This window comes from Pyrgilauda ruficollis, unplaced genomic scaffold (assembly GCF_017590135.1).
Source record: "Pyrgilauda ruficollis isolate IOZ18807 unplaced genomic scaffold, ASM1759013v1 scaffold22, whole genome shotgun sequence".
NCBI classification, from domain to species: Eukaryota; Metazoa; Chordata; class Aves; order Passeriformes; family Passeridae; genus Pyrgilauda; species Pyrgilauda ruficollis.
Window position 1 is genome coordinate 4,168,565 of NW_024521428.1, and position 26,692 is coordinate 4,195,256.

General features: G+C 42.2%; 1 protein-coding gene across 1 annotated transcript in view; it reads left to right on the forward strand.

The window, feature by feature from the left end:
* Nucleotides 1-26,692, forward strand: part of AFF3 (AF4/FMR2 family member 3) — a 273,293-nt gene that overhangs the window by 201,195 nt on the left and 45,406 nt on the right. The window contains exons 10-11 of the mRNA XM_041468410.1: nucleotides 2,337-2,377; nucleotides 5,674-5,676. Of these exons, the coding sequence (XP_041324344.1) occupies nucleotides 2,337-2,377; nucleotides 5,674-5,676 (44 nt within the window). The remainder of the gene's footprint in view (nucleotides 1-2,336; nucleotides 2,378-5,673; nucleotides 5,677-26,692) is intronic.

The following is a 26,692-nucleotide window of genomic DNA, read 5'->3' on the forward strand; positions in this document are numbered from 1 at the left end:
AGGAGTGCTCCTCAGCTCCAGAAGGGAGTGGAAGCAATGTCAGGTGGAAGTGACCTTGCTGGTGGACGTGATCTTATGTCGGCAGCAAAGGTCTCCACTCCTCCCCCGGTGCTGTTCAGATTCTCACACTGCACCCTGTGATGTGACACCCTCTCCCTGGGGAAGCAGCTCAGAAAAGGGATCTAGGTTAGAAATAACATGGGGGAATCAGGAGGAAAAAAACCCAATAAATAAAGGAAAATTGTTATTTTTTGACTGGATCAGTTTTCTAACCTGTGTGGTGGCCTGAGCCAAGAGTGGGAAACACAAGATGTGTCTCGAACAGCACTGCCATGTAGTGGCTGTGTGCGATGGAAAGACTGGACCTGGCTGATATGGGGAGGAAAAGAAGAGGTGACCTGAATGCTGTCTACACAACTTGGCCATGGAAAATGGCTCAGACAGTGAGAGAAGCTCCTGAGTTTTGCAGACAAAGATACAACATTGTGCAGGCCTCAGCGTCGAAGCTGGGCAGCTTGAAATTCAAAATGGTCATAGCCTGCTGCTAGTGGGAGCGATCAGGCATGGGAGCAGAGGAACTGGTGTGGGCCCTGGGTGTTTAAAAAGAGTTTAAGCCATAAGTCATTGTTAAACCTAAGGTTTGGGTAGCCTCTGAACTTGAACTTGCAAGAATGTGTGACATTGTCCTACCAAACCCCTTGCAGAGGAGAGAGGAATAATGATGCCAGCCCATGGGACTGGAATGTGGCTGCACTCTTTAAAGCCTGTAGCCAGTGGCATGGATAGTTTTGTATACAAGAACATGGAAATAGTATGACCTCCTGGAAACAGTGAAAAATAACCAGACTTGCCATATTATTTTCCTAACACTAAAAACACTATGTTCATGCCATGAGAAAACTCCCACTGAGCTGCTGAGAGCTTCCAAGCCCTTCCCACACATTTTCTGCCCATTGCAGAAAGTCAACACTAAGGAAAAACCCTCCTGTGAGCCATGGCACTGTCTTCTGACAATCTGGTGGGTGACACACATCAAACTACATCTCCCCAGAAACTCAGCAGACACAAGTTATTCCAGAAAGTCCCAAGAGAAGAAATCCTGCTTCCAGAATGAAGTGGAAACTCTTCCCACTCCTGTCAGATCTTCAAGGATCCATTCAAGGATCTTTTCACACCTTTCTGTGAAATACAATGTAACTGCAGCCACAAGTCAGGTTTTCTCAAGTTTTTATTTGCAATTTGTCAGCATCATTTTTGCCAAGCCAGAATGGTTACATCCATACTCTCTGGTACTGAGCAGGATACCTGTAAGTCATCTAACTTTTTTGGAAATAGGGATGCAGCCCCCAGGAGGCTGATAAGACAGAAAGAACAGTTTCAAGATGTATTTACTGGTAACTGCAATGAGAAAATAAACTTTTCTTTCACTGCCCCTTGACTGTCTGTACTGCTTATCTCTGTGTCCCTTCTGTGCCATGTGAGGCACAGCGTGGACAGGTGCAGCTGGGGATAAGACACTCTGAGCATGTCCAAGTGCAATGGAGTCTTTAAGGCAGGTTTTCAAAACATCATGGATTTCATCTTTGCTTAGCAGCTGGTTACTGTGCCAAAGCCATGAATCACCACTTGAAGTGATTGAAGGAGGGGGAAAAATAATATTAGTAAAGTGGCAAACTAGCTCAGGGATAGGCTTTGTAGTCCTATTAAACTTGAGAGGCTAAAATTTCTATTCCCAGACCTGGTGCTTAACACAAGAACAAGAACCATGTTTCCCCATCCAAAGAGCTGTACTGGGCAAAAACTGAAGAGCAAACCAGGAAAAGGTCAATCCTGTACTGTGTAGGCAAATGCTGCCAGCAGATTAACATGGCAGTGTTCACGAGAAGTGTGCAGCAGCTCTGGCAAGCTTCGCAAAATTTATAATTCATCGCAGAGGAACCAAATATGTGATGTTTGTTTCTGTGGAAGAATGGGAGGAGACTAATGGTAAAGGAGAAGGAGTGGGAGTGTGGAAGTGGGGAGAGGGCAAGGCAGAAAACCGAGTCCTGGCGAGTTTTCAGGGACCTACAGAAAAATATTGTCTAAATAGAGTAGTTCAGACCTCAAATACCGTGCGGTGCTTTGACAATCTTCTGGGTTTTGGCATTTTAAACAAAGTGTTCTTACATTTACTAGGCTGGAATGTCCATTTGACTATAGACTCTCTGCTACTTTGCTCATACTTTAACACTTTGGACATGTGACAAAAATGTGTGTAACGCATTTTTTAAAGTGTTGATTGTGCTCGTAATTTTCAAGTCAGAATATAAAATAAACATCTCTGCCCTTTCTTCCAGCAGGCAGCACAGAGATCTGCTCTCCGCGTTCTATCTGACAGGTACATTTTGTCATTTTTATGAACTATAAATTGCTTTATGAAACGTTGAGCCCTATTTATTGTGGCATATAACTCATAATCGGATTTTGTCCCCAAAGTATCTGTGAACTGGGATGTTAAACATTTTGCATGCTTGGATTTGTCATGCATGTGTAGAGTTTATTACTGCAAAAATCACAGTCTTGTTGTATTTCATACAGTGTATGCAGAATCCCTTGTTGTGATACCAAACGAGAGATAAGAAACTTACTGGAGAAGGCATGAATGATGCAGTAAATTCTGAGCTTTAGAGTTTGCTGAGATATATCTGAGCTCATTTCTCAGCAATAAGTACTTCATTTATTCCGAGATGTTCTCTTTTGACTTTTTCCAAATCCTTTCCCTGGGAATTACTCTTCCTTTGATGAGATTCTCTGTATGTTTTATGCACAAAAACAATGCCCTTTTTTACCCCTTAAGTTTTAAGAAATTGGTATTTTGGAGGAATTTAATTAATTTTTTCACTTCTTCTGGAACTGCAGCAGTGCTCCAGGCAGATAAGCAGGGGACCAAATCCTTAGTGTTCGGGTTTTACTCAGCTATTTTTCAAGCAAAAAAATCCATTAACTTCAATGGGAAACTTGCCTGAGTGAGGAATTCAGGATTTGGGCCATAGTAAATGTTATAGTTGGGCTGTAGGTCTGCACAGGTATTTACCTTAAATGACTTTTATGAAAGAGGATTGATTGAAATATAAGGTAGCTTTCTAAGATGGTCCTGATTTCTTTTCCAGTTTTGGGAAAGGGGGTAGGGAAGGGGGAGGAGACACTGTACATTTTAGTGCCTGTGAAAAAGAACTAGCAGATTTACATTTTTCCACAAATGAGGTACTGTGTCATGCAGGCTGACACAGAGTAAATTTCCCCATGTCTTGTTGGCAGCCCCCTCTGCTCCGTCTGGCCCCCAGCCCCCCGCCTCCCTGGGAATAAGTGGTAATTGACTCTGGAAGCCAGCTCAGGCCAGGATTTCTCCAGAGCAGAGCCTGTCACTTAGGCTGAATTATATGTTGTGCATGGATGAATAACATTTCTCTCTGCTCGGAGGGTAAGACCGCCAAAATTATTGACCTTCCCTCCCCAAGTTTACAAACACTGTTTTGTTTAGAATTTTTTGCCCTGCTTTATGGAAAAAAAAAAATGCAGAGTAAAATGTATGAGATGTGGGTGAAATTGCTGGCACAGTTGTAGGGCTCAGAAGTATTTGCTGTAACTGGAATGAATGCAAAAAGAAAGTGGAGTTGGAGTCAGCATTATGCCCCTCTCCCTGGAGGTGTGCAAGCTCACCACCCAGGCAAAGCAGATTTTGCACTTGGTGGGGACAATACCGTGACCAAAGGGAACATGGGGATTTTTTTCACAGCATTCTCCCCCTGGGCTGCATGTGGAACATTCCTGCAGGAGTGGCCCGGGAGGTAATAAACAAACCCCAAATCCTGCAGTTTGATTTCTCTCTCCCCAGAAAGAAAAGTGGTGGTGATGGATAGATGTTCCCTACCTCATCGAAGATGGTGAGGTAGCTGGGTGCAGGCTGCCTTTATCCACAGAGCAGAAGGGCCTCAGTATTAATAACCATCATGGCTCAGATTTAGGATTTATGATCAAATATTTCCCTGTCTGGCCCTAAAAGCATGCTCAGGGACTACACTTTTCCAACCGGCTCTGCAAAAATTTGGCTGCCAGAGTACCCTCCTTCCCCTGATTCTGGAGGGGGTGCTGGGAAGGCTGGGGGTGCACCCTGGGGGTTTGCCTCCCTGCCACCCATGACCTCACTGCAGTGAACAAATGGGAGGGCAGGGGGCCAAAATCCCCCACTGTGACAGCAGTTTCTGTCTCTTCTTGGCTAGAGCAAGGATGGCTGTGATACTGCTGCTCATTAGTTGTGTCCCAGTAGCAACTCAGAGCTCCCAGCCACACACCAGCACTTCCCAGCAACAAGGGAGATGGCAGCTTGCTATAAAGCTTTCAGGAATTTTGCCCTTTTTTAGAAAAATATTCTCCAGAAGTTCCACTTGCAGTTCCTGCTTTCAGGTTCTGTTAAAGAGGTAACAGCTAAACTAAAAGATGAGGGAAAAAAAAAAACTAAACAAACATAAAGGAGAGAGTTTTTAAACCTAGCCATTGATTTCTGTAGTGTATCACATTTAGTCTTGTTTTCAGAATGACACAGTAACCCCCAGCAGATTTATGTGCAAACACAAAGATTAGTGACCCAGAAGCTTGACTGAAACAGCTTTTCTGCTTCCAGAAGACAGGTTGCTCTGCACATGCACTGACTATTTTGTCAGCAAAGATGCACTGGCCCCATTAGCTTTTCATTCTCTCATGAAAAGCCCTCGGTGTTTATTCAGCACAGCTTGGTTTTAATTTTATTGTGCTCTTCAGTAAAGTGGTCAAACTATACAGATTACTCACTTTCTGGGACAGAGAAGAGCAAGAACTTAACTCATATACCTTAATGGTATAGAGCTGGCATATTTTCAATTGTCTCCTATATCCACTGCCTGAATAGCTTTCGAGTGAAGAAAAATGCCTGTAACTAAAATATCCAATGTGTTCTGTTGTTATTTAACAGTAAGCAGTGTGGTTAAGCCAGGTCTTAAACTTGCTTAATCCCACTGAGCTAAATAGATTTTATTATTGACTCCCATGGTTCCAGAACTCTGACCTTAAGGCTGAAGTCAAAAGCTAGTTTTTTTTGCAGTCTGTTCCACTAACCCAGAAGCACTTGCTTGCTGGATACATTTGCAATGGAGAACGTCCAGCTGTAAATTACAGCTGTTTGCAATCCTACCCAAACACAACACTCATTATTATTCTTTTGTTCTTTTTAGGCTGAAAAGCCCACCATGAGGGAAACTGTACAGTACTTAATCCACACCTTAAATTTACTCACAGCTCATATTCATGTGCAAGATAAGATTTTCCATGAAGTAAAGATTACAGTGGTCCTAGGGAACTTTTATTCCCCTGGCTGTTTTTAAATCTCTGTGCTGGAGTGTAGGCCAAGTGGGTCTGCTGAAGAGTTTTGAACACTTAGAGGAAAGTGGTGTTCACTACTGAATTTCCTCTCTGGGTTGTAACAAGAGAAAGACAGGAAAGACAGGTCCTTTGCTGAGCGCTTGGGTGCTACTTGGGAGATGTGGTAACTTCACAGCCACGATCTGCTCTCCTTTCTGTGTGCTTGTATTGGAGGAGGCAAGCAAAACCCAAAAAAAAAAAAAAAAAAAAAAAAAAGCTCTGCCCATACAAACCTCAGAGCAGGTGTGTAAGGTACAGGCAGAGCTGAACCCAGTCATCTCAGCAGCCCTGTGGCTGTGCTGGCAGGCCTGCCATTCCCAGCTGATAAGCCCTGTAAAGAGTCCAGCTCAATAGCTTGCTCTCAGCAACTTGGCGATACAAACGTGTTGTCCAGACCTGAACTGTGAAGCACAAGCTATGATAAACCTTTTAGATCTGCCACCTCTTGCTGTTGACAGAGCAGGAGTCTCAGCACTAGCATCCATATGGCAGTGGGGACAAGCCCCATTCATGATGGCTGGTGTGCTACACAGCCTGTCTTGACATTCAGTCTGGCAGGAGGGATAGTGCAAAGCACTTCCATGTAACCATGCCTCGTCTGTCCATGTGTGATCACAGTTAGGACACTAAAATCTGAACTGTACCAGACATGAGCTGGTTTACCCTAATGGGACTGGCCAGTAGCACACAGGATCCTGAAGGGCAAACGAATTTCCCTCTTTCCCCATGGGAGAAGTGAAGAGTTTGGGCAGCTGAGAAGCAGTGGAGCCTCACATCTGTGGGGAGAGACATTTGGAAGCAGAGGTGCTGCTGCACTGCCTCTCATGGCTGCATGCATGCATTTAGCACTCAGGTGCAAGAAAAATCAAAAAGGTTGACCCTGGATGTGCAGCACACCTCTTCTTCAGACAAAGCTACATCGAGATACACTATTTGTGCTAGGAGGCCTGGGGAGACACTGCCTGTGAAATATTAAAGCAACAATAGGAGGCCATTTAGATTTTTTAATAGATCACTTAAGGCAGGCAAGGCAGCTGTCCAAGCAGCCTTAGAACTTTTTGTGAAAAGAGACAAAGTTTTCTTGTTCTCAGGTATCTGCTTGAGCTGTTATTATGCAAAGCAGTTAAACTTGTGATACCCTAAAGTAAGTAAAGGGTCCAGTGACAGCTAGCAAAAACACTCATGTGCTTCATGTCACTCACATACTTAATGTTTGTGTTGGAATGATGTTTTCAATAACATCGCCTTTCACACAGGAGAGCTCTCCACAGGAGAAGCTACATGGTCAGCTTATCAGTGAGTGACTCAGCTAGCTGGCTGGCCAGAAAAGCTTCATGTGGCAGCACTGTGCAATCAGTGACAGCTGAGGGGAAGCCTTGGCTTGGGACAGCTGATCTGGGACCCGGCAGAGAGTGACGGAACTGAGATCACAGGCTCCACAGGAGTCAAAAAGGCTGGCCAGAGAAAAGCGTTCGCGCACAGTGCTCGCTGCCACAGAGGCAGGCATGCAGCTCTCAGCAGTAGCACATTGCTTAAACTTTCTGGATTATCTTTGGGAGGAAAAAAATAATACCTCTGAGAGGGAATATATGGATTTATCATTTATGTCTTGCCTGGCTGTATGGCTTATGGCTGTTTGGAAATGCTGGTGTCTCGCACTTGCACCCTCCCTGGCCCCTGGCCCAGTATAGGGTAGCAAAGGGCAGCTGCTCCTTGGAATGGTCTGGAGTTTCTCCGTCTTGCTAGTTACAGAATGTGAAGGTGGAAAAGTAATGGCACATATTGTATATAGGATAGTTTTTCCAGTACTGGAGAATGTTGTGAATTAGTGAAAAGGGGCTTTAAAAGAGCCTGTGTAGACAGCTTGGAGTGAAAAGGAATAGCTATCTCTGTAAAACTGTCTCTATTTAATTTGTGAGCAAGACCTGTAGCAGTCACCTTTTTGCTGCTGGATGTTTTCTCACACCTTGACTATTGCTGGTGTATATTTAGAATTGTTCTACCATAGCACCAAAGATGTGATGTGGATGTATTGTTGTGTGAGAAGGTGGAGCAGAGCTGTCCCAGGGAACTGTAACAGCTTTGAGCCCTACTAAATACTGGAATTCATTTGATGTTTAAAGACAGAAAAAGAAAAGTTAAGATGTATTTTTCTCTTCAAGGAAGTGATAGTGTTTTGCTATCATGAAAGCCAAACATTTCTCACCTCCCTATGGGCAACCTCATGCATTTGCTCCCCAAAGATAACTGGGGGAAGTCAGTCAGTTCTACTTCCCAGAAACATCTGCAATTTGAAAAATATCTATCTGCTAGAAGAAAGTCTGACTAGTAATTTTTCACACATTTTCTTTGACTTCCTTGGTCTTTTAAGAAACAGTGTGAGGATAATTACAGCATGAAGGTGGAAGGTAAAAAGGCAAGGTGTAGGTCTGTGGTCTTTCATATATTAGCAAGGAGAAAACAGGTCCCGTTGCTGGCTGGCAGCATGAAGAATATGCAAAGTGCTGTTGGGAAGAAGAGTGTATATGTGTGCAGCATATGAAGTGCCTCAGCATATGATTAACCTCGCTGGGTATGTAGTAAATAGTAGATAACTGTGATCAAAAAAGTATTCATGTGATTTATCAAACTGAGGAACTGTGCATTTTGCAGTGAAGCAGGAGGTCAATCCTGAAATCTAGGGCAAGTAGAGCAATAGGAAATTGCGGGGACTAAGAAGTTAATCATAGTGTTGGACTGCTTCCATCTGGTTTTGAAAGACGGAGTCAGTACAGTGCTAGCAAGAACGCTTCACGGCAACAGATCAGGAATTAATTTTTTCAGCAAATCTTCAGCTATCATTTGTGGTAACACAGGCTTATAAAAATGTAATTTAATTTCTTTGGAATAAATCAAATAGGACAAGAATTGTGAGAGTGTTTTTTTAATGTGTGTGTCTGAGGCAAAAAATAAAAAGTGTGAGTATTAGAACAGCAACAATCCAAGAGGAAACAAACATTAACAGTATAAAACCTGGAAGGCATATATGGCCATCCAGTTAAATTGTGCACATAATTTTCTTTGAAAAATCAGTTTGCAGTTGGGAAACTTCTACATTTTTATGACCCTTGGAGGCATAATCTGTCTAACCTGTCTGTCCATCTTCATAAATGTAGATCAAAGGAGCATTGACCTAATGTTTCGTGGATTTGGTGCTCTGAACACTGCTTAGATATATCCTGAGTGTACAACTACAGGCAGCAAGTTTGTTAATAAATTCTGTTTTCCTTATTATTGATACTACTTATGATATTTCAGTGAGATTTGAACATCTGGGCAATAAAAGTCCCTGTAGGCAATGAACATGTTGTAAAGCAAAAGGGATTTTAACCCTGATAATAATTCTGGTAGCTAAAACTTGCTTTCTTCAAACAGGTAATAGGACAGTTAGGTGATAACATTGTACCTTTCTTACTTCAGCAGTGGGATAAGAGAACAGAAAGCCCCATACTAGGAGTAATGTGTTGTGCTATTTTTAGTGCTAGGCTGCAAAAATCGAAATGTTATAAATACATTTGTATCTATTTCCTGGCGATCTGATGAAAGAGAGCTCAGGTTTACACAGCACCAAAAGCAGGAAACCAGCGGCCACTCTGTTCACACAAATCACCGCTTTCATCACCACTTCATTTTAAGAAAAGGTGAAAATTCATAGCAAGCAGCAACACCTCATCCTGGTCCAGTTACCTGACACGAGTTTTGGATTTTTGACTCCTGTGTGCTTGTGAATCGCATCCTAGCTGTAGCTCGGGGAGTCTCCAGAGCAGGTGCAGCAATGCAAAGGAGAAATCTCAGTTCCCTTTGAGTGAGGCAGCAGTCCATGCAGCAGATGGAAGGAGATCCCCCCTTCAAGCTTTAATGGTTCGGTAATCAGCCAGGCACAACAGGGCTTTCTGGCACCAGCTCCACAGATGATGACATGCTTGCTCCAGTCGGTTTTTCCTGCCTTCCTGCAAAGATGGTTTAGAAATCTTAGTTAAATTTCTGGGTTTGCCTTTGTCACTGGTAAGGCTATCTGCCTTCCGTCCTCTGTCTGTAGTTTTTAAATTTATATTCAAGAGCATTTTCTCCTTGCTCTTGCTTTTGTTCTGACCCTGGCAACAAGGGAGGCAGAAAGGAAAGGACAGACTGGCTTGCTTAGGAGAGAACAGTCAGTTTCTGCAGGAGACCAATCCCATGAAAAAGACATGCTTGTGCTCAGGATGGGCAAGGGACTTCTCAGAACAGTGTCTTCAGGAGGCCCCAGTGGGAACAACACCGTGCCACAAGCCTGTGCTTTGGCTGGCCCTTTGTTCTCTGGGGGGTGAAGAGGATGCTACACAGATGCAGAACTCTGTCCAGTTTCTTTGCAGGCAAAAAAGCAATAGGATGGTTAGTACAAAGAATGAGGTACCCTGTGATTTCTCCATGGGGATTAGTTGCGGCTGATCAGGCCTAAAATGCTCCTGCATTGTCACATTGTTGTGATCTATTTTGCTGCCCTATGCAACCCATCCAGATGTCTTCTCTGTTTTTTCATGAGTGCCTCAGTTTTGATGTGAGTTGCAGGGACATTTTTATCCTTTCCTCTCTCTTGGAAAAGTATTGGATTTGATCTACCACTGAGGAATGGTTCATACTGTTCTAGGTTTCTTGTATTTCAATGAAAGGAAATGTGTGATCTTTGGACAGCCTGGCTTTTCTCCCAAATCAAAATGGGAGCATTTGTGAAATTAAACAAAATTCTATGGTGGAACAGCTTTTACCACAGCTATTTTACATATGCTGGTGGGAAGGTACAGAAGCAGTCCAGTAGGGCACCACTGGCTCCCCCAACACCCTCACTGGCAACCTGATGAGCAGAGAAAGTATTCAGGCTCTGGAAGCATTGAAGCTTTTTTGATGTAAACTGAGATCCAAAAATCTCAAATGGCTCATTTTCTAAAGTTACAAGGTAGGTTTTTATTTGCTCACTCAACATTTCAAGGGAGTCTGTCTGGTGACATTTTCTTTAGAAATTACCAGACCAAACACTTTCTGCTTTATTTTTCATTATTATTGCTTTCTTTTGAGGTTCTGTTTCATGGATAAATTCAAAATTGGAGGGCTTTGTTCCAAACTGGAATGGCATGAAATTTCAAATTCCTTCTCCAAATGGAAGACCTTCCTTTTCTCAAGGACTGCATTTATAGTAGGCTGCCCTTTTTGCAGTCAGAGAGGGGCCAGATCATATTATGACTGTTTGCTCTAATGTTTTTATCTGAGAAGAAAAATTAGGCCTGGATTGAAACTGCTGTAAAAAAGTCTAAGTTCAGAGATTACATTTTTATAACCTGAAAATTTTATCATTTTGAAAGGCAGAAAAAAATAGAAATTGCTAAAATTAAATTAGGTATTTTTCTACGTATGATTTAAACATGACACGTGCTATCTTTAATATGGTCTGCAATCTTCTACCATTTTAGCCAAAAAGAAAGTTGTTTATTTTAAAGGCAGATATTTTATATCCTACAAAATTTACATTGCATAGCAATGTATCTTCTGTGTTAGATTGTTATCAAGATTTTAAAAGGTTTTTTCATTCTTGACTCAGGCACAGAAGTCTTTTTCAGGCTGAGACACTGCCTCTCACCTATATATTCACACAGAAGAGAACAGGCCCTTCTCTGTGAAAATTTAGAAGCCAAATAATTCAGAAGTAGCTCTCACCTATTACTTACTGGCACAATCAAACATAACTGCTCTAAATGAATGGTTTGTCAAATAAAATTAAAAACAACAACAACAAAAACAAACAAAAAAGCCCCAACAACAACAACAACCACAACAACAAAAGGCGGAAAGGGGTTAAAGAATCCACTGATTCTGATTTAGCAGATAAAAATACCTCCTCAAAAAGTCATAAAGTCCACCAAGTACATTTATTGCTTTGCAATGATCCTTTCAGACACTTTAATATGCTTTTTTGAGGAACTGCTGTGGCCCTGGTATCACGCATACCCAGGGAGGTTTGTGTTGTTTCATGCCCAGGAAGGTGATGCCTGCTGGTGGAGAAGGTGCTGGTTAGTGGACAGCTAGACCCTGCTTCCCAGCAGCCCTAAGGGACTTGGCTTGCCATTCCCATCTTCCTTTTCTTCCTCCCTACATTGCCTTTAGAGGGAGAAGAGGAAAACCAGACTTGCAGCCTCTGTCACATGCACCTTGCCCTCCATGGCCTCAGATCTCCATGATTTTGGCTGTTTCCCAAGGCGATCTTGTCCCAGAGCTTCTCTGTCTGCCCATCATGGACCCTTGCTGTGTTTCTTGCTCAGGCTGCCCTTTCCCCATTCCTCAAAACCACCGTGACCCCACAGGGGTGCCTGGAAGCTCCCCTGGAGCCCCCAGCAGTCTCCTCCATCCGCCGCAGTCTCAGGAGCCGAGTCCCTCTGGTCCGCAGTGTCACCAGTGACGCCCAGTGCAGGGTACCCAAGCATCACCCACTGCCGAAAGCTTGACGTGGCCCCCATCATTGGGTGGGGACAGTGGAGAAACAGCTGCAGAGAGGAGCAGCCCTGTTTTGCCTTGTTTGCACGCTCCTTTGGCCAAGCCAGGGTGGGGCACGGCCCGGCGGGGCTGGCACTGCCACCCACCCAGCCAGGGCTGCCCTCGCTGCCACCCCCAGTGGGGCAGCCACGCCGTCGGCTGGACAGGGGGGCTCTGTCTGCACCTCGAGCCTTTGCATTCAACTCCCCGCAGTAACCTTCCCTGCTAATAATGCCCTCAAACACTGACTTCCTGAAGCCACTTCTTTTAAGGTCATGACGTCCCTTTTTCTAAAACGTAACAGGCTTGATACTGACATGCGGCGTTAGAGTGGGCTTGTAAAAGAGCTAAGACTCAGAAAATGAGCAATTTTATAAAAGCCTGGCAGATTCTGGCAGATTCCCAGTCTGCTGAACGTAATAAGAAGCACACTCATTTTTCCAGTTTGAAACTTTTTGGTGCAAAAACCCCTAGTGCAAATATCTCCCACAGGACTTGTGGGAAGAGTGCCAGTGTATAGAAAAATAAGAGTGCTGGTATTCTGACATGAAGGCTGTAGCCTACATTTTTGAAATAATGGTGTTGAAAAGTGGAGCTCTGAGAAGATCCTAATTTTGAGCTTCTCCAGCTGTCAGATCACCCTCAGCTTTCCTACTTCTCCTTCTGCTAGAGGGACTCACAGCACAGCACCTCTCTCTTAAAGCTGAAGAGGAAAGCAACTATTGTGATGTCATTTGTGCAAACCCAGAGAACAGTCTGAGAAGACAGCAAAACCTAAACACTCCTTTGAGATTATCACTGTCTAATTGATAGAGATGTGCTGGTTCAGATGTACCGCTGTTTCAACTTCTCTTTTTACACCATTTTTGATATTAGCATATCATGTGCTTGTCAAGTGCAACAAAATTTTAACTTCAGATTGCTGATGTTTTATGAGTATTTTATAAATGTATATATATACATTTCCTAAATTATTGTAAAGGATTTAATGTTGATGAAAAGTAGCAGGTTGACACCTGATTATCCAGGAGTTTTTCCCTTGTGTTGCAAGTACATCTGGCCCCTCCTGGAGCCTTGAATTATCCCCATGCATATTCTTTATGTGTGCAGACAAAGGGCACTGTTGAAGCAGATGAGTGCCTCAGCATTGGATGTCATTAACTAATCTGAGCCAACACCGCATTATTTTCTAAGAAACGTACTGTATTATTTTCTTCCATTTGGTCAAAATGCAGCATTAGCCATTTAACAAGAGAACATGACAAATTTATTTTGTTGTCTACTGTATGTTGCTGTCCTCGGCCTTTGTAAGGTCTCACAGATTGGCTAGATTGGGAATTATGACAGAGTTGCCCTACCCAAATTATTAGTGCTGTTTTTTGAACAAAATCTGGTATCACTGTGGACCAGCAGTAAATTGTGGATCTGGTTTGAACTGTTCATATGTCAGTCATTTACCACTGCAGCCTTTTAAATATATTACAGCAAACTATGAAAACACTCTCTGATTAAATGAGGGAACGTATGACAAATTAATTCCCACTGTGCCAAATGGAGAAGACATACTCCAGTGTCACAATGCACTCCTTGTCTGCTTTGGAGTCAAGCTGCTCAGGGATACCATGCTGAACTGGGAGGTTAGCTGGCAGAGCTGGTCACTGCAAACTCTGTAACTGTATGGACCTGCCAGTCACTCCTCTTGTTAATGAACAGCTGCAAGGGTGCAACTTGGGTAGTCTGGCCAGTACGAAAAGGGACATCATGGAAGGAAGGTAAAATCTGGAAGGAGAGAAGATGAGCCTCTGTTAAGAGATTCTTCACTACTTGTTATTAAGGCCATACCATACGTGAAAGAACAGATTTTCTGATACTGTTTACAGGTTGTCATAGGCTGCAGTTTGGTTGAGTCAAGGCTTAGCTTCTGAGAATATTTGGGGTGTTCAAATACACTTTCTGCACTTGTGCTGAAAAGAATAATTACTCCCAAAAGTTGCGCTTCTTTTTTTTCAGAAGTGACACTCAATTCACATGGCCATGATGACTCTAAAATTACCAATATGTGTCCAAAGCTAAGCCATGACAAGGGTTTGCTTAGTTAGGAAGTAATTGCACTAGGTTTGTCTTGCAGCTGGTAAATAGCTTGTTAAAGGCAATAGTGCAACCCTGAGATTTTCTATGTTTAATTTCTTACTTAGACATATTTTAATATCTTTGTTTTAATGTTGATATGGTTTTGTTGGGGTTATTTATTTGGTTGCAGGCCCACATGCATGGCAATTATGTTATTTAAATTACATACATCTTCAGTTGACATGACTCCTGTTACAACTGAAATGAATAAGCTAAGCCAGGCCTGTATACTAAAAATAAGCAAACAAATGTAAAACACATCACCATATTAGCAGAACCACAACACACTGATTAACGGTGGACAGCAGAGTCATCAAATCAAGGTCACAATCAAGATCTGAACCAATGAATCAGAGCTCTGAGTTTTCAAACAGATTCATTCCATGAAGAAGGTAAACAGCTTTACATTATAAGCTTGACATGAGCTGGAACTACATTCAGTTAGTTTCGCATCAGGAAAAGCTGAAGAGAAAACAGTTCACATTTCAACCAAGCTCCTCACAAATGTTCAAATCAACACAAGCACTGAGTAAGGCAATAAAGTATGGTATTCTTCAGTCCTTGCCAGTGTTGCATGGAGGACTGGTGCTGTTATGGTTCAGTGCAGAGAAGTCCACCCATCAGAGCAAACTCATCAGCAATGCAGAGTTTAGAATTTCTTTCTCATGTCATACAGTTATCATGTGTGATTATTCTTCTGCTCTTGTTCTCTCCTGGCCATCAAACTCAAGTCAGAGGTCACTCTGAAAATCACATGCTCTTGCAGCTTTTAAATTATTGATGTAACATTTATGAAAATATTTCTTGCATAATTACTAGGTAAGGACTATGAATAACTTCTGGAATAATTCACCAGCAGAAAATGATGGATCTAAGAATGTGGCATTTGCTGCTAGGCCGGCAAGCAATTAATATGTGCCTTTTCAATTTTTTTCCTTTTTTGGCCAAACAACTATACATCTATGTGAAATAAAGTGGGATCCTTCCCTTAAAGGAAAAGAAAGTGCTCAGCCTCATCCTTTCTTCCTAAGGATCTTTATTTCACATGGTTGCTGGCTGCCAGGAAACACAGCAGAAGCTTTGGCCAAGATAATGACAGACTTTAAAACTGACATCTCCTGCTTGGCGGTCCCAAGAGGTGGCAATGCTTCTCACATATCCATGCTTTTTCCTGCTTACTTCACTGCACAGATGGAGCGTGGTTTCCTGGATGTGGTCAGTACAGCCTGATGTCTGGCTGTAGATCACTGCTGAATATACCCATGGTCCCGCAGGCAGGAACAACAGGCTGAGGTGTGACACAGCAGCCTCCTGCATGGTGTGTGTTCCAGCAAGTAATGATGACCTTTTCCTGCAGGGAAAGCACTTAAAACCTACACTCAGCAGGTGCCACCTCCTCAGGACAAGCTAATAACCTCATCAGCACATAGTGTCTCCATGTCTTTCTAATAATAATCACTTCTTTACCCTAAATTAGGAAGCTAATATGAATCAGTTCACAGCTTGCCCTGATGACTTTTAATCTAAGACCACAGCTGGCCTTTGCGCTTTTCATCAGATGAATTCCAATAGTCATTAAACAAAGTTTTCTCAGTTCTGCTTTAGGTCTGGCCCAACATATCTTGCAGACCTTATTCCTGTGCAACACTGGTAAAATCCTGCCGTCCTGTAAAATCAGTGATGGCAACATGAATAATTAGTTGCTGTATTTATACAGCATCAGACTTACAGTTATTTTCCAGTTGTCTATACTGCTTTTCTTTGTATCTAGTCTAACCCTGGAGAGTACAGAGAAGTCTGCAAAGTTTTAGTCCATGAGATCATCCTGGTAATTTCTTACTGCAGGCACTGTCTGTCTAACTTTAGTTCCCCATGTTAAATAATTGCAATATTGTTTCTTTAAAACCCTTGACAACAAAAATCACAACAACCGTAAATAATCCATAGACATATGGAATTGTTTTGAGAAAGAAAGCAAATTGCTGAGACTCCTTAAAAATGGAAATCTACCAAGGAAACCCCAGCAGCCTCTTTGACAGTCTGCTCTAAAAATTTTCACTTGCTTTGATGTTGTTTGTAATTTATGCTCCTCAGAGGCTTTTAGATGAAGGAAATCATCTGTTTTAATAATGTGCAACCTTCTTCTGGCTACTCAAGATGGGAATTCCTGCCCTGTTTCCTGTGCCTCTCTGTCATGGCCACAAGGGAAAGGAGGGCTTAAAAATTGCAGGGCTGTTAGTGATCAGAGCTGTGGCATCACCTACCACTTCAAAATGTCTACCCAAATATTACTTACCTCTCACTGCTGAAGTAACATATTAAGGAAACCTGTCTTTTTAAGCTCATTCTCCACTGTGGTGTTATTTCACTGTATTAGTAATTCATAATGATAGGTTATGTGGTAACAAGTATAGGACAAAAGCAATTATTTAAATAGTCCCTTTAATTCAAAATTATTTTAATTACTAGTGATACCTGTCCTTTTTTTTCCCCTCATTTCTGTGCTAAGTCTCTTCATGATTCAAAAATTGCCACTGGGCTATCACCTCTGGTAATTGCCATTCTCTGAGCTGAGTGAACAAAGGAAAAATTAAACTGGAGTGTGTCAGGCAAACAGAATAGGAAATATATGTTCCTGCAGGAAAGCTACTCTCCTCCTAATTACCCTGCAATTGCCAGGTTCAAAATGTAATTTATGAGCAGCATAGATAGAATGGCCACATTAGTCCATTATTTCATGATGATCTTTTCTACTCCTGATTTCAGAAAGAAGGGATTTTGTAGCTGTCAGTGCATTGGCATTGCCAGCGGCTGCTCTGGGCAATGATGCTAGACAACTGCACTGGAGAGATACTCCCAAAAAATGCAAAGCAGTCTCCTAACAGCACATTTTTATAGAAGAGAGGTGCTGTAAAGTACAGCTCAATAAATAAAGCTTAATCTGATGGGCTGCCTCAGACACTGCTGGTCACATTCAGAAACAGATCCAGAAATGTTTGAAGAAGGAAGTTTTCCAGCTTGTGGCTGCTGCTGTTGCATGTTTCACTTAGTGTAAAATACACCAAATGCAGCAAATGAACCTCATAAACACCCCCTGAGTCCATTTTACTCTGACAAGTATGGAGTAGCCTGCAAAAGGATGGAGTAGGGGGTGAAGCTGTGAACATGGGATAGGCAGCTGACGTGTTTCAGCTGTAGGTTTGGTGCCTGAGGCCAAGTCTACATTTCAGTCAGGTTGGGGCAGTGACTTACTTGTCATCTGAGTGAGCTTTCAGCACAAAACGGGGACACTCGTGGCCAGATGGAGCTCAGGAACCACGTAGTTGTCACATTATCACATTAGTTAGCACCATAGTTTGTGGTACTTGAGCTAGTTCCAACCGGGTCACAGAGTCACTGAGGCTGGAAGGCACCTCCAGGGATCATCCAGTCCCACCCCCACTCAGAGCAGCATCAGCTAAAAGAGTTGCTCAGGGCCAAAGTTGGGTCTTTAATATCTCCCAGGATGGAGACTCCACAGCCTCTCTGTGTAACCTTTTCAAGAGTTTGACCATCCTCACAGAAAGAAAAAAAAAATAAAGAAAAAAAAAAAAAAAGGAAGAAAAAAAAAGTTATATTTAAAAGGAATTCCCTGTGTTTTGATTTTTGTTCTTTGCTTCTTGTCCTGTCACTGGGCACCACCGAGAAGACCCTAGCTCTGTCTTCTTTACTTCCTCCTGTCAGATATTTATCCATCTCAGTCTCCTCATGTGAAAGAAGTTCTAATCCCTTAATCATCTCCATGGCACTTTGCTAGTCTCCATGTCTCTTCTGTACTGCAGAGCCCAGATCTGGATCCAGGGAGAGGCCAGGGGAAAGCAGAAAAGTAAAAGAGGAAAGGCTAAGTTCAAAGGCAAAAGGGAAAACTGTCTTGCTGAATCTGGATGTGACATGCAAACCTCTGAGTCCATGACTGAGAGTTCATTGCCTCCCAGCTGTACACAAAGTCTGTCAGTATTTTTCTTTGTTGCAATCTAAATTCATAAGGAAGCTTGCCCCTTCCCTGAGAAAGCATTAGATTATATTGTTTGGGAGTATCAGTCCTAAATATTCTGTTTCAGTTTCCTGCAGAGAATGTTGAACGGAGTGCTCTTAGGAATGGGAGATGCCTGCTCTGATTCATTCTTCCAAGGTTTTGTTTTTACTTTGCCCCTGAGGAATTGGCCATTTTTAATGACTTTCATGATTAATAAAACTGTCTGAAGGCCTGCTGGGGTCTTCAAGCTAGTAGTTATCAACAAAGTCATCCAGCTTTCTCCCCTAGTGCCTAAGATAATGGCAAAGACCCAGCGCTTGATCTTTCTCCCCAAGCTGGAGCTTGCCTAGCTGCACTTAGGGTCGTGTTGGGGTGGTAAAAAAAGATCCCCAAGAGTGACTTTCATGCTGCACTGACTGTGGAAAATCATACTCTCCTGGAAATCTGTGTCTCGTCTTAGCAAAGCTCTTGTGCAGACTCTCCAAGTTTCCCCCAGCTGTTTCCCAGCTGCAGGCAGGTGATGTGATACCCTTTTAAAGAAGCACTGAATGTATATCCTCACAGCTGGGCACTGAACTCCCAGCAGCAGCACATGTTGACTCCTACACCTTTAACAGTCTCCATGCTGGGTCACACTGCTGAACACACATTCCTGCTCTGAAGAGGCTCACCGCTTGACACAGCACATCCTAGACCATGCAGGAGCTTAGGCAGGCAGGGGCATGTTTGAGGCACTGCAGTAAGACTGGTGCCAGAAAGGGACTATTGGCCTGGGGGCAGAGACAGGAAAAAGACAGCAACAGCTTGTTGTGCCACTGGGAGGAGGCAGCAGCACCAACTAGCAATATTCCTCCCTGTCCCTGTGCCCTCTCCCCACTGTCATGTGTGCATTTCCTTTCTGCCCCACTGGGAAAGGCAGGGAGAGCAAAACATGCATTGAAGAATACGCAAGGGCATCTCCACATGCTTTAGTGATATTGTAAATTCACAGGAAACCTAAAAAGATGCATGGTGGTTAATGAACAGCAAAACATGTGAGATACGGATTGAAAGGTATATTGGAAGATATATGTTTAACTACATCAGGACACAGCATGGTATAAGACCAATTTTTTTTTTTTAATTAAAATGTCATACAGATCTAGTGTTTTTCGGAGTAGTTGGTAGCACATTTCACAGAAATAAAGGATTGATAACATCCTGCAGGAGGTTGCAGCTGGGGAACCACTGAGTCCAGACACATTGGTACCACATTGTAGATTAATAAAGCAAATAAAATTATATTTACTTTGAAATTTATTTCTGCCTCCCCTCATCATCTGTGTGTGCATGAGTAAACCTCAAGTTTACTTTCCATGGATAACATCTAACAAAAAGATGCAATTCACATTCAATTTTTCCTTTGAATTGTAAAGGGCAATTTATATAACTCTTTGTAACATTTATATATTTGTGCATGTCATGCTTCTTCATAGTTTTTCACATATCACATTATACCTGAGGAAGGCACAGCAAAGGTTACTCGTAGACACTGCTCTCTGCTTCAAAATCCTTTATCAATTATCTGCACACTGTGTTTTCTGGGTAACAGTGGGTCAGATCCTGACAGCCCCACTAGACAGACCATTCCTGCTCTTCAGGAGCACTTCTGGGTATTCTTATCCAACCTGTAAAGTATGATATTACTAAACCAGAATAAGGGGTCAAGAATCTGAGCCTGGTCAGAATGGGAGAAGTTTTTTTGCCAGTGGCTCAGACCCCTGAAAACCTAAGGCTGCATCACGAGCAAATGCTCAACAGCTTAAAAGTTCATTTTAAACATTCTTTATTTCCAGCTAACATGTCAATAATAGGTAAAGAGCATATCCTGGGCAAAAAACATATCAAAGTATTTTTGGATGATGATGGAAAACAGGCTGTGCCTATAACAGAAAGGAGAACAGAAGAACCTTTTACAAGTCTTCAAATAATCTCAAACTAATTAGCTTTTAACATCCTCTCTGCTACAATTCTGCGCGTTATTAGCTGTTCTGCTTGCCATTCCTGAGCCTGCCTAATGTCTTCTGTAGAACAACTATGCATTTTTTTCAAGCATTTGTCATTTCTTGAAACATATAAAAGAGAGCACTTGGATTCAAATAACAGACCATCTAAATGCTGCTCTGCATAGGGAGTGATATATGCTGACAAGGACTAGAAGTCAAATGTTCTTTTTATGGTTCTTTATGGTGAGCAAACCTACTTAAAACAAGCTTCTTCTCAAGGCAGCATATTGATTAGAGCTGACGGGCCAAAAAGACCTTTGGGAGACAACAGAATATGGCTTGAGTCAAAGAGTAACACTAAAGCTGGCAGCAGCAACATTAAGAGTCAGTGAAACCTGAGAGAGTTTGTCTCATGCTGAAATTTATTGCACCCATTTGGACAGCCATTATGGTAGTTAGTAATTTTATCTGCACAAGTTCATCTGTATTTGGACTCTCAGAGCCTAGTGAGAGGTCTTGCAAGGAAGAACCATACCCAGGGCTCTGCTGACTGAGGCAAATGATTTCTGTGCTGAGGCAAGGTGTGACTATGTCTGAAGACTATGAAAGGCTGTTTGTTTTGATGGCCAGCCACAGCATTAACAGTAATTCTGAAATAAGGTGATGGCAGGCCAGTGCAGATGAGGATTTTCTAGTCTGCACTACTGTGGTTTTCTTCTGAGGCTTGATGAAGCTGTCCCTCACAAGCAAAAATGTGGAGTGTACTTCTCTTGGATAGAAGTACATTTACACTTCACATTTTAGGAAATAAATGGACAAAAAGAGCAACACCCAGTCTAATATCCAGTGAAACTGTATCAAAATCTCCTGACAAGATGTACTGAAAATGATGGGTTAAAGCCACTCTACAGAATATATTGCATTGCTCCTTTGCCTAGTTTCTGCAATTACCATTGCAGTGAAAGTGCCATTACCATTACCAGTGAAGATGTTCCTTATCTTCCCTGATTACTGGTTCCAGTGCTTAATTACCTTTATTTTTCTAACATGTCTCTTGGCGGGTTGAAGCCAACCAGACTGCTAGAATCACCTACAAAATGTTAGTGGATGATCTGTTCCTGAGACAGATATAATTGTTCCTGATACTGATATAATTAAATCTGACAGGGCTTTTGATAGTGGTCTAATGAAATAGTGGAGTACTGAGTTGGGAGTGGATATAGGTGTTCATATTGGATACCAACCCCACCTTAGGACAAATGAAGAGAGGTGACTGAGCCCTGAAAAGAAGATTATGAAGAGGAATCTGAACCAAACCTCCCTGGCTTCCCATACAGATTACAATGCACAAGGTGCTGGGCATACCAAGCACACAGTTTAAGCAATCCTTAGGATCTTAGATTCTTTCTAAGTCCATCAAGAGAGGTAGGAATCTCCAGAGGGCACAAACTGGCCTTGCCCAGACAATAGAGGGATCTCAAATAGAAAGTTCCTAACATGGCCAAAATAGTGGAAAAAAAAAAAATTAAAAGTTCTGGGGTGCATATGAAGGAAAACATATAAAAGCCATTGCCCTTGGTCTCAGGGGGAAATCAGAAGCAATGTTCTATGACTGAATCTTCTCAACAACTTTATCCAGTTCCAATTTATTTCTGGCTCACCCTGCCTCCCCTTCAAAAAACGTCTCTATAGAGATTGTTTCCTGATTTCACAGGGGATGCAGAAGGGTGCTGTTCATGGACTATTCTCAAAGCTGTTCATCATTCTCCAGGCCATTGGTCCAAGGCCATGTTCCAAGGACAATGTAGGACAAATAGACTATGCCAGTCATTACTTCAAGTCACTGTACTTTGAGACATTAAGAGACTAATTAATCTACTAAGGTAAAAAGACCCTATCAGGCCTCTTCTACTAAAGAGTTAAATTGCCCAGACCAGGGATTCTCTCCACTCATATTCAGCTGATGCAAGGTCAATGACAAACACACCAAGGAAGTCAGAGTTGCTTTATTTTTCTTGTGAGCAGGTCAAATAAAACATTGCTGATGCTCCATTTATCTGGAGCGAAAAGCATACACTTGGCAGCAGTGGAAAGCAGACGCTGGAATCTGGCACCAGGCTCCCAGAACAGCTGTCAGCCCACTGAATAATCACTTCACCCCCATGTTAATGCTGCTCCAGGTCTACTGGACCCTTTCATCTCAGATACCCCAGCACATGCTCCTCTTGATAGACCAATTTATACAGAGGTGTCACCATTAATTGTTATGTAGCATTTTATTTTAGGAGATTTTTTAACTCAAGGTGAGTTTTTTTCTAGAGGCTTTCTCTTTTCCACCATATTCCTTCACAATGGGAGCTGTGATGTGACTGCCTCCAGTACCAACTAGACCTTAAGTAGATGCCCCTTGCCAGAATGGATTTTCTTCACAGGTTTTGTATATTTGTGTGCCTGAGCTTCATAGCTTGTTCTTTTAAACAGCCTTTCCCATAAATTTTTCTTTAGTGACTATTCTGACAAGCTGCAATTGCACAGTACACACCTGACTCTCTTCAGAGAGATCTGGTTTGCCTTCAGTTGGCATTATCAGACGATACTTGTAGTCTTGTCAGCACAAACAATTTAAGAAGCTCCCAGGGAATGTGTTAAAATATAGGTGGGGCCTATGAACTCTGTTCTTGGCAGCTGTGCTTTATTAGCTGAGCTGTGCAAAGGTGGTGCAGCTAAGGTAATGCAGTGCTTTCACAGAAGCATTATATATTGTGACAAGCCGAACAACCTCCAGGACTCTCACTCATCATGACTCCCATTTCATACCTCATCCATTACAGGAATGAGGTATGAAAACATTTCTCTGTTTCCTAAAGATATTAACAGACTCCTGGGAAATCGTTTACCTGGAGAAAGGGAGAAAGGAAAGTGTTGAGCCTCATTTTTTTGCGTTCAGGCTGAAACACCAAGCCATGGCAGGGCTGTCTTTTCCTGTTAGTGAACGATAGGTTTTTGCAATTGGTAACTGGAAAGAATTCAGACATTTAATTGGTTTAATGTTTATAGTTAGCAAAGGCACAAAACCATAAATTTGTGTCACTTCCATACTGACTTCAGAAAAAGGATACCCAAGTGCTTTTTAAAGAATAGTGAAAGACACTTCCTAACACACCAGCTGTGGGAAGTTCAGTCACACCCATGTATGGGATGGTGGCTGGAGCCCTGGAAGGATCATTTGATTTGATCATTCAGACACAATGGGACAGACCTAAAACTAGTACAGAGCCTTTCTATCATAGAGGCATGGAAAGGCTTGGGTTAGAATGGACCCTAAAGATCAGGGGAGTTGGAACTGGATGATCTTTAAGGTGCCTTCCAACCCAAGCTTTTCTATGACTTTGTGATTGTACTCATCTTTGAATGTTAAGTACACAACCAGTCTTTGTACTGGTATTTTAAGCCACGGTGGTATCTGGCTGTTGTCTGTGCATGTTCTAGAGTTTATGGCATAATTGCCATTTTCTCAGCATGATTTTGTCCTGAAACAAATGGATGAGGTCCACCTCCATTCCATGGGTTGTCCTTATGGTGCTATTTCTTGGCATTCTACAGTTGCCTCAGAACATATCCCCATATGTTCTGTTACAATATTGGGATGGCCTGATCTTCAAGTCCTTATAATTCCCATGCTTGAGAGGTCTTTGTTGGAAGAGAATTTGAAAAATACACAGGGGCAGCAGCAAGAAGTGGGCATTTTCATGGCTTCTGTGATCCATTCACAATTATTGAGACAGGAATTCCCTACTGTGTGCATGAGAGACATGCAATATATTCAGTGCCAAGCAGCAGAGATATTTATACAGATCTTGGCACAATGTTCTCAGTCTGTGCTTTGAGGAAGCACCATGTGGAATTTGCTTCTTGCAATAAAGGGATAAAGAGTTTTCCATAAAAGACCTTCAATGGGTCTTTTTGGCTCTGAGGGAAGAGGGAAGTGGTGTTTCAGATACTTTAATCTGGAATCAAAATAGAGGCTCTGCCAACAGAGCTCCTTTAAACCATGGAATATGTTTTCATCACTGAATTTGAAATATTGTTTCAGAGTCTTGGTCATATTTATTGTTGGATTTAAATCACTGTAGCCTAATTGAAGTCAATGGAGCTATGACAATTTATACCAGCTAGGGGTCTAGTGTCTGTTTCAAAGTATTGGTTTCCCACAATTGGTCTTGATTTCTAGACAGTGATAGACTTTTTTCTGGGTATCCCAAGTACTCTAAGTAGTCATACAGCCTTTCATAGGATTTTCTCAAAAGTTTAGTGATACATAAATTTGGATCACCTTTTCCACACTTACCTCTCAATGTTGACAGTGTGATCCCTAACAATGTCACTTGTTTGTTCAGATAAGCTCTTCTCACTAGTTATTGCCTTTCTCTCTCTTCTGGGAAGTCACAGGCATTTAGCAGTTGCACACCAGAATGAGATTTAGAAGAAAAATAGTTTAGATGATCACAGCTGTGCAGATGACACTGGATAAATAGTGTCCTCTCTCTAGACACAAAAGAAAAAAAAATACAGCAGATAATGTCTGATAGTGTTAGTGACCTTTTTGGTAAGAAAGCTTTGGATACAATTCTTGCAAAGTGAAATTACACAGACCAATTGGACTCTAAAATATGACGCATTTTCCCCCTGCTCAGCACTGCTGAGGCCACACTTCAAGTACTGTATTCAGTTTTGGGCATCTCACTGCAAGAAGGACATTGAGGTGCTGGAGCGTGTCCAGTGAAGGGCAACAATGCTAGTGAAAGTTCTGGGACATAAGTCCCATGAGGAGCAGCTGAGGAAACTGGGCTTGTTTACACTGAAGAAAAGAAGGCTCAGGGTAAACCTTACTGCTCTCTACAACTACCTTAAAGGAGGTTGTGGTGAGGTGGGTGTCAGCCTTGTCTTCCATGCAACCAAGGAAGGACAAGGGGAAATGGCCTCAAGCTGGACCAAGAGATGTTCAGGTTGGATATTAGGAAAAACTTCTTCACTGAAAGAGTGGTAAAGAGAAGTGGTAGAGTCACCATACCTAAAGTGTTCAAAAAATGAGTAGACATGGCACTTTGTGAAATGGTTTAGTGGGCCTAGAGGTATTTGGTCAAAGGTTGGACTTTGTGATCTTGGAGGTCTTTTCCAACCTTAATTTGATTCTATGATTCTATGAGCATTTGCATAGCCTTTGTTGTGGCTGGAAAAGTATTTGAGAGGCTCACTGATATGTTCCTTTGTCGGAGTCATTTCTCCAAGGCCTGATTCTCCCTTGCATTGCATTCTTGATAATCATTCATGCCTGTGTAAAGTAGGTATAAAGTGCCTTCATATTGTAACACTGTGAAGAACTGGGATGGCAAATTCTTCAGCATCAGAGGGATTTTTCTTTTTATATTGTCACTGAATACTTGCAGTTTGGTAAAGAACTGCATCAGTTTTACCTGTGTCTTGATCCATTCTGCATGTTTTTGAGCTTGAATTCCTGCAATGCAGCATGTGCCTAGCCTGGGAAAGTCTTGTGGCCAGTGCTGAATGACTTATTATCATGGGAAGTAGTGCAGCTGTAAGCAGCAGCTTAATATGGAGCATAGAGCAGGACTCAGATCCAGCGTGATTAACCTGAAGAGGTCTCCTGAGGGCCACCAAAGCAATCTCATTTGGGAATCTGTCTCCACTGACTGAATAGCCAGCTCTAGCACCTTTCCTGCATAACTGTTCAAACCGCCTTGGTGCCATTCAAAGGCTGGCCATGGCCATGCAGCCTGATGGGGCTAACAACTGGTCCCACACAAATGACCTCTAGGCCTTGTCCAGGGATTGAGATGGCTCCACCTCTCAACTTGGATCACAAGTTAGTTTGAGTGGGGAAGAAGTATTAATCTCCCCAAATCACTGAATTTCTGAATCGGCACACATGAGAAAAATTGAGCCTACAAGGAATCTAGCAGTTCTTTTAAGAAGGGTCAGTTGCCCACTAGACAGTGCAGGAAAACGGGTTGTTGAAGACTTGCATGGAAATTAGGTGCCCAGGTCCCCTGTATCCAGGGTAATGGGAGATATCTGATCAGAAACTTCAGATGGTCTGTTGGTTTTTAAATGGTCTTATTGCTGAACTTCTGGCAAATTTACAAGGTATTTACTCTCTCTCTTAAGTCAGAGAGTTCAAGTTATGATTAAGACTTTAAAGAAAAGTGTGCCTCACCCAATTGTTAATTCCTTAAAATAAAAATAGAAATTCTGTGATGTGGTAATTAACTCTGGGGCATAAACCAGTAGCAAAATATGCTCAAATGTTATATGCCACAGTCATTAAAGTGTGGATCAGTCTAACTGCATGATCTTGCTTACATACCTTAGAAAGAGCAAACCAAAATAAAAGTTACCAATTTTTAAAAAAAGTTGTTTTTTAATAAGAATGCATGAAGACAGATGTAACTGTTATTTCCCTGGTCACTGTAGCATAATGCAGATCCTTATAAGAATATGCTATATTTCAAAATTGAAAAAGTAAAAGGGGGACAGGAGACTTCATAAGTATCAGCATAAATGGGAAAAT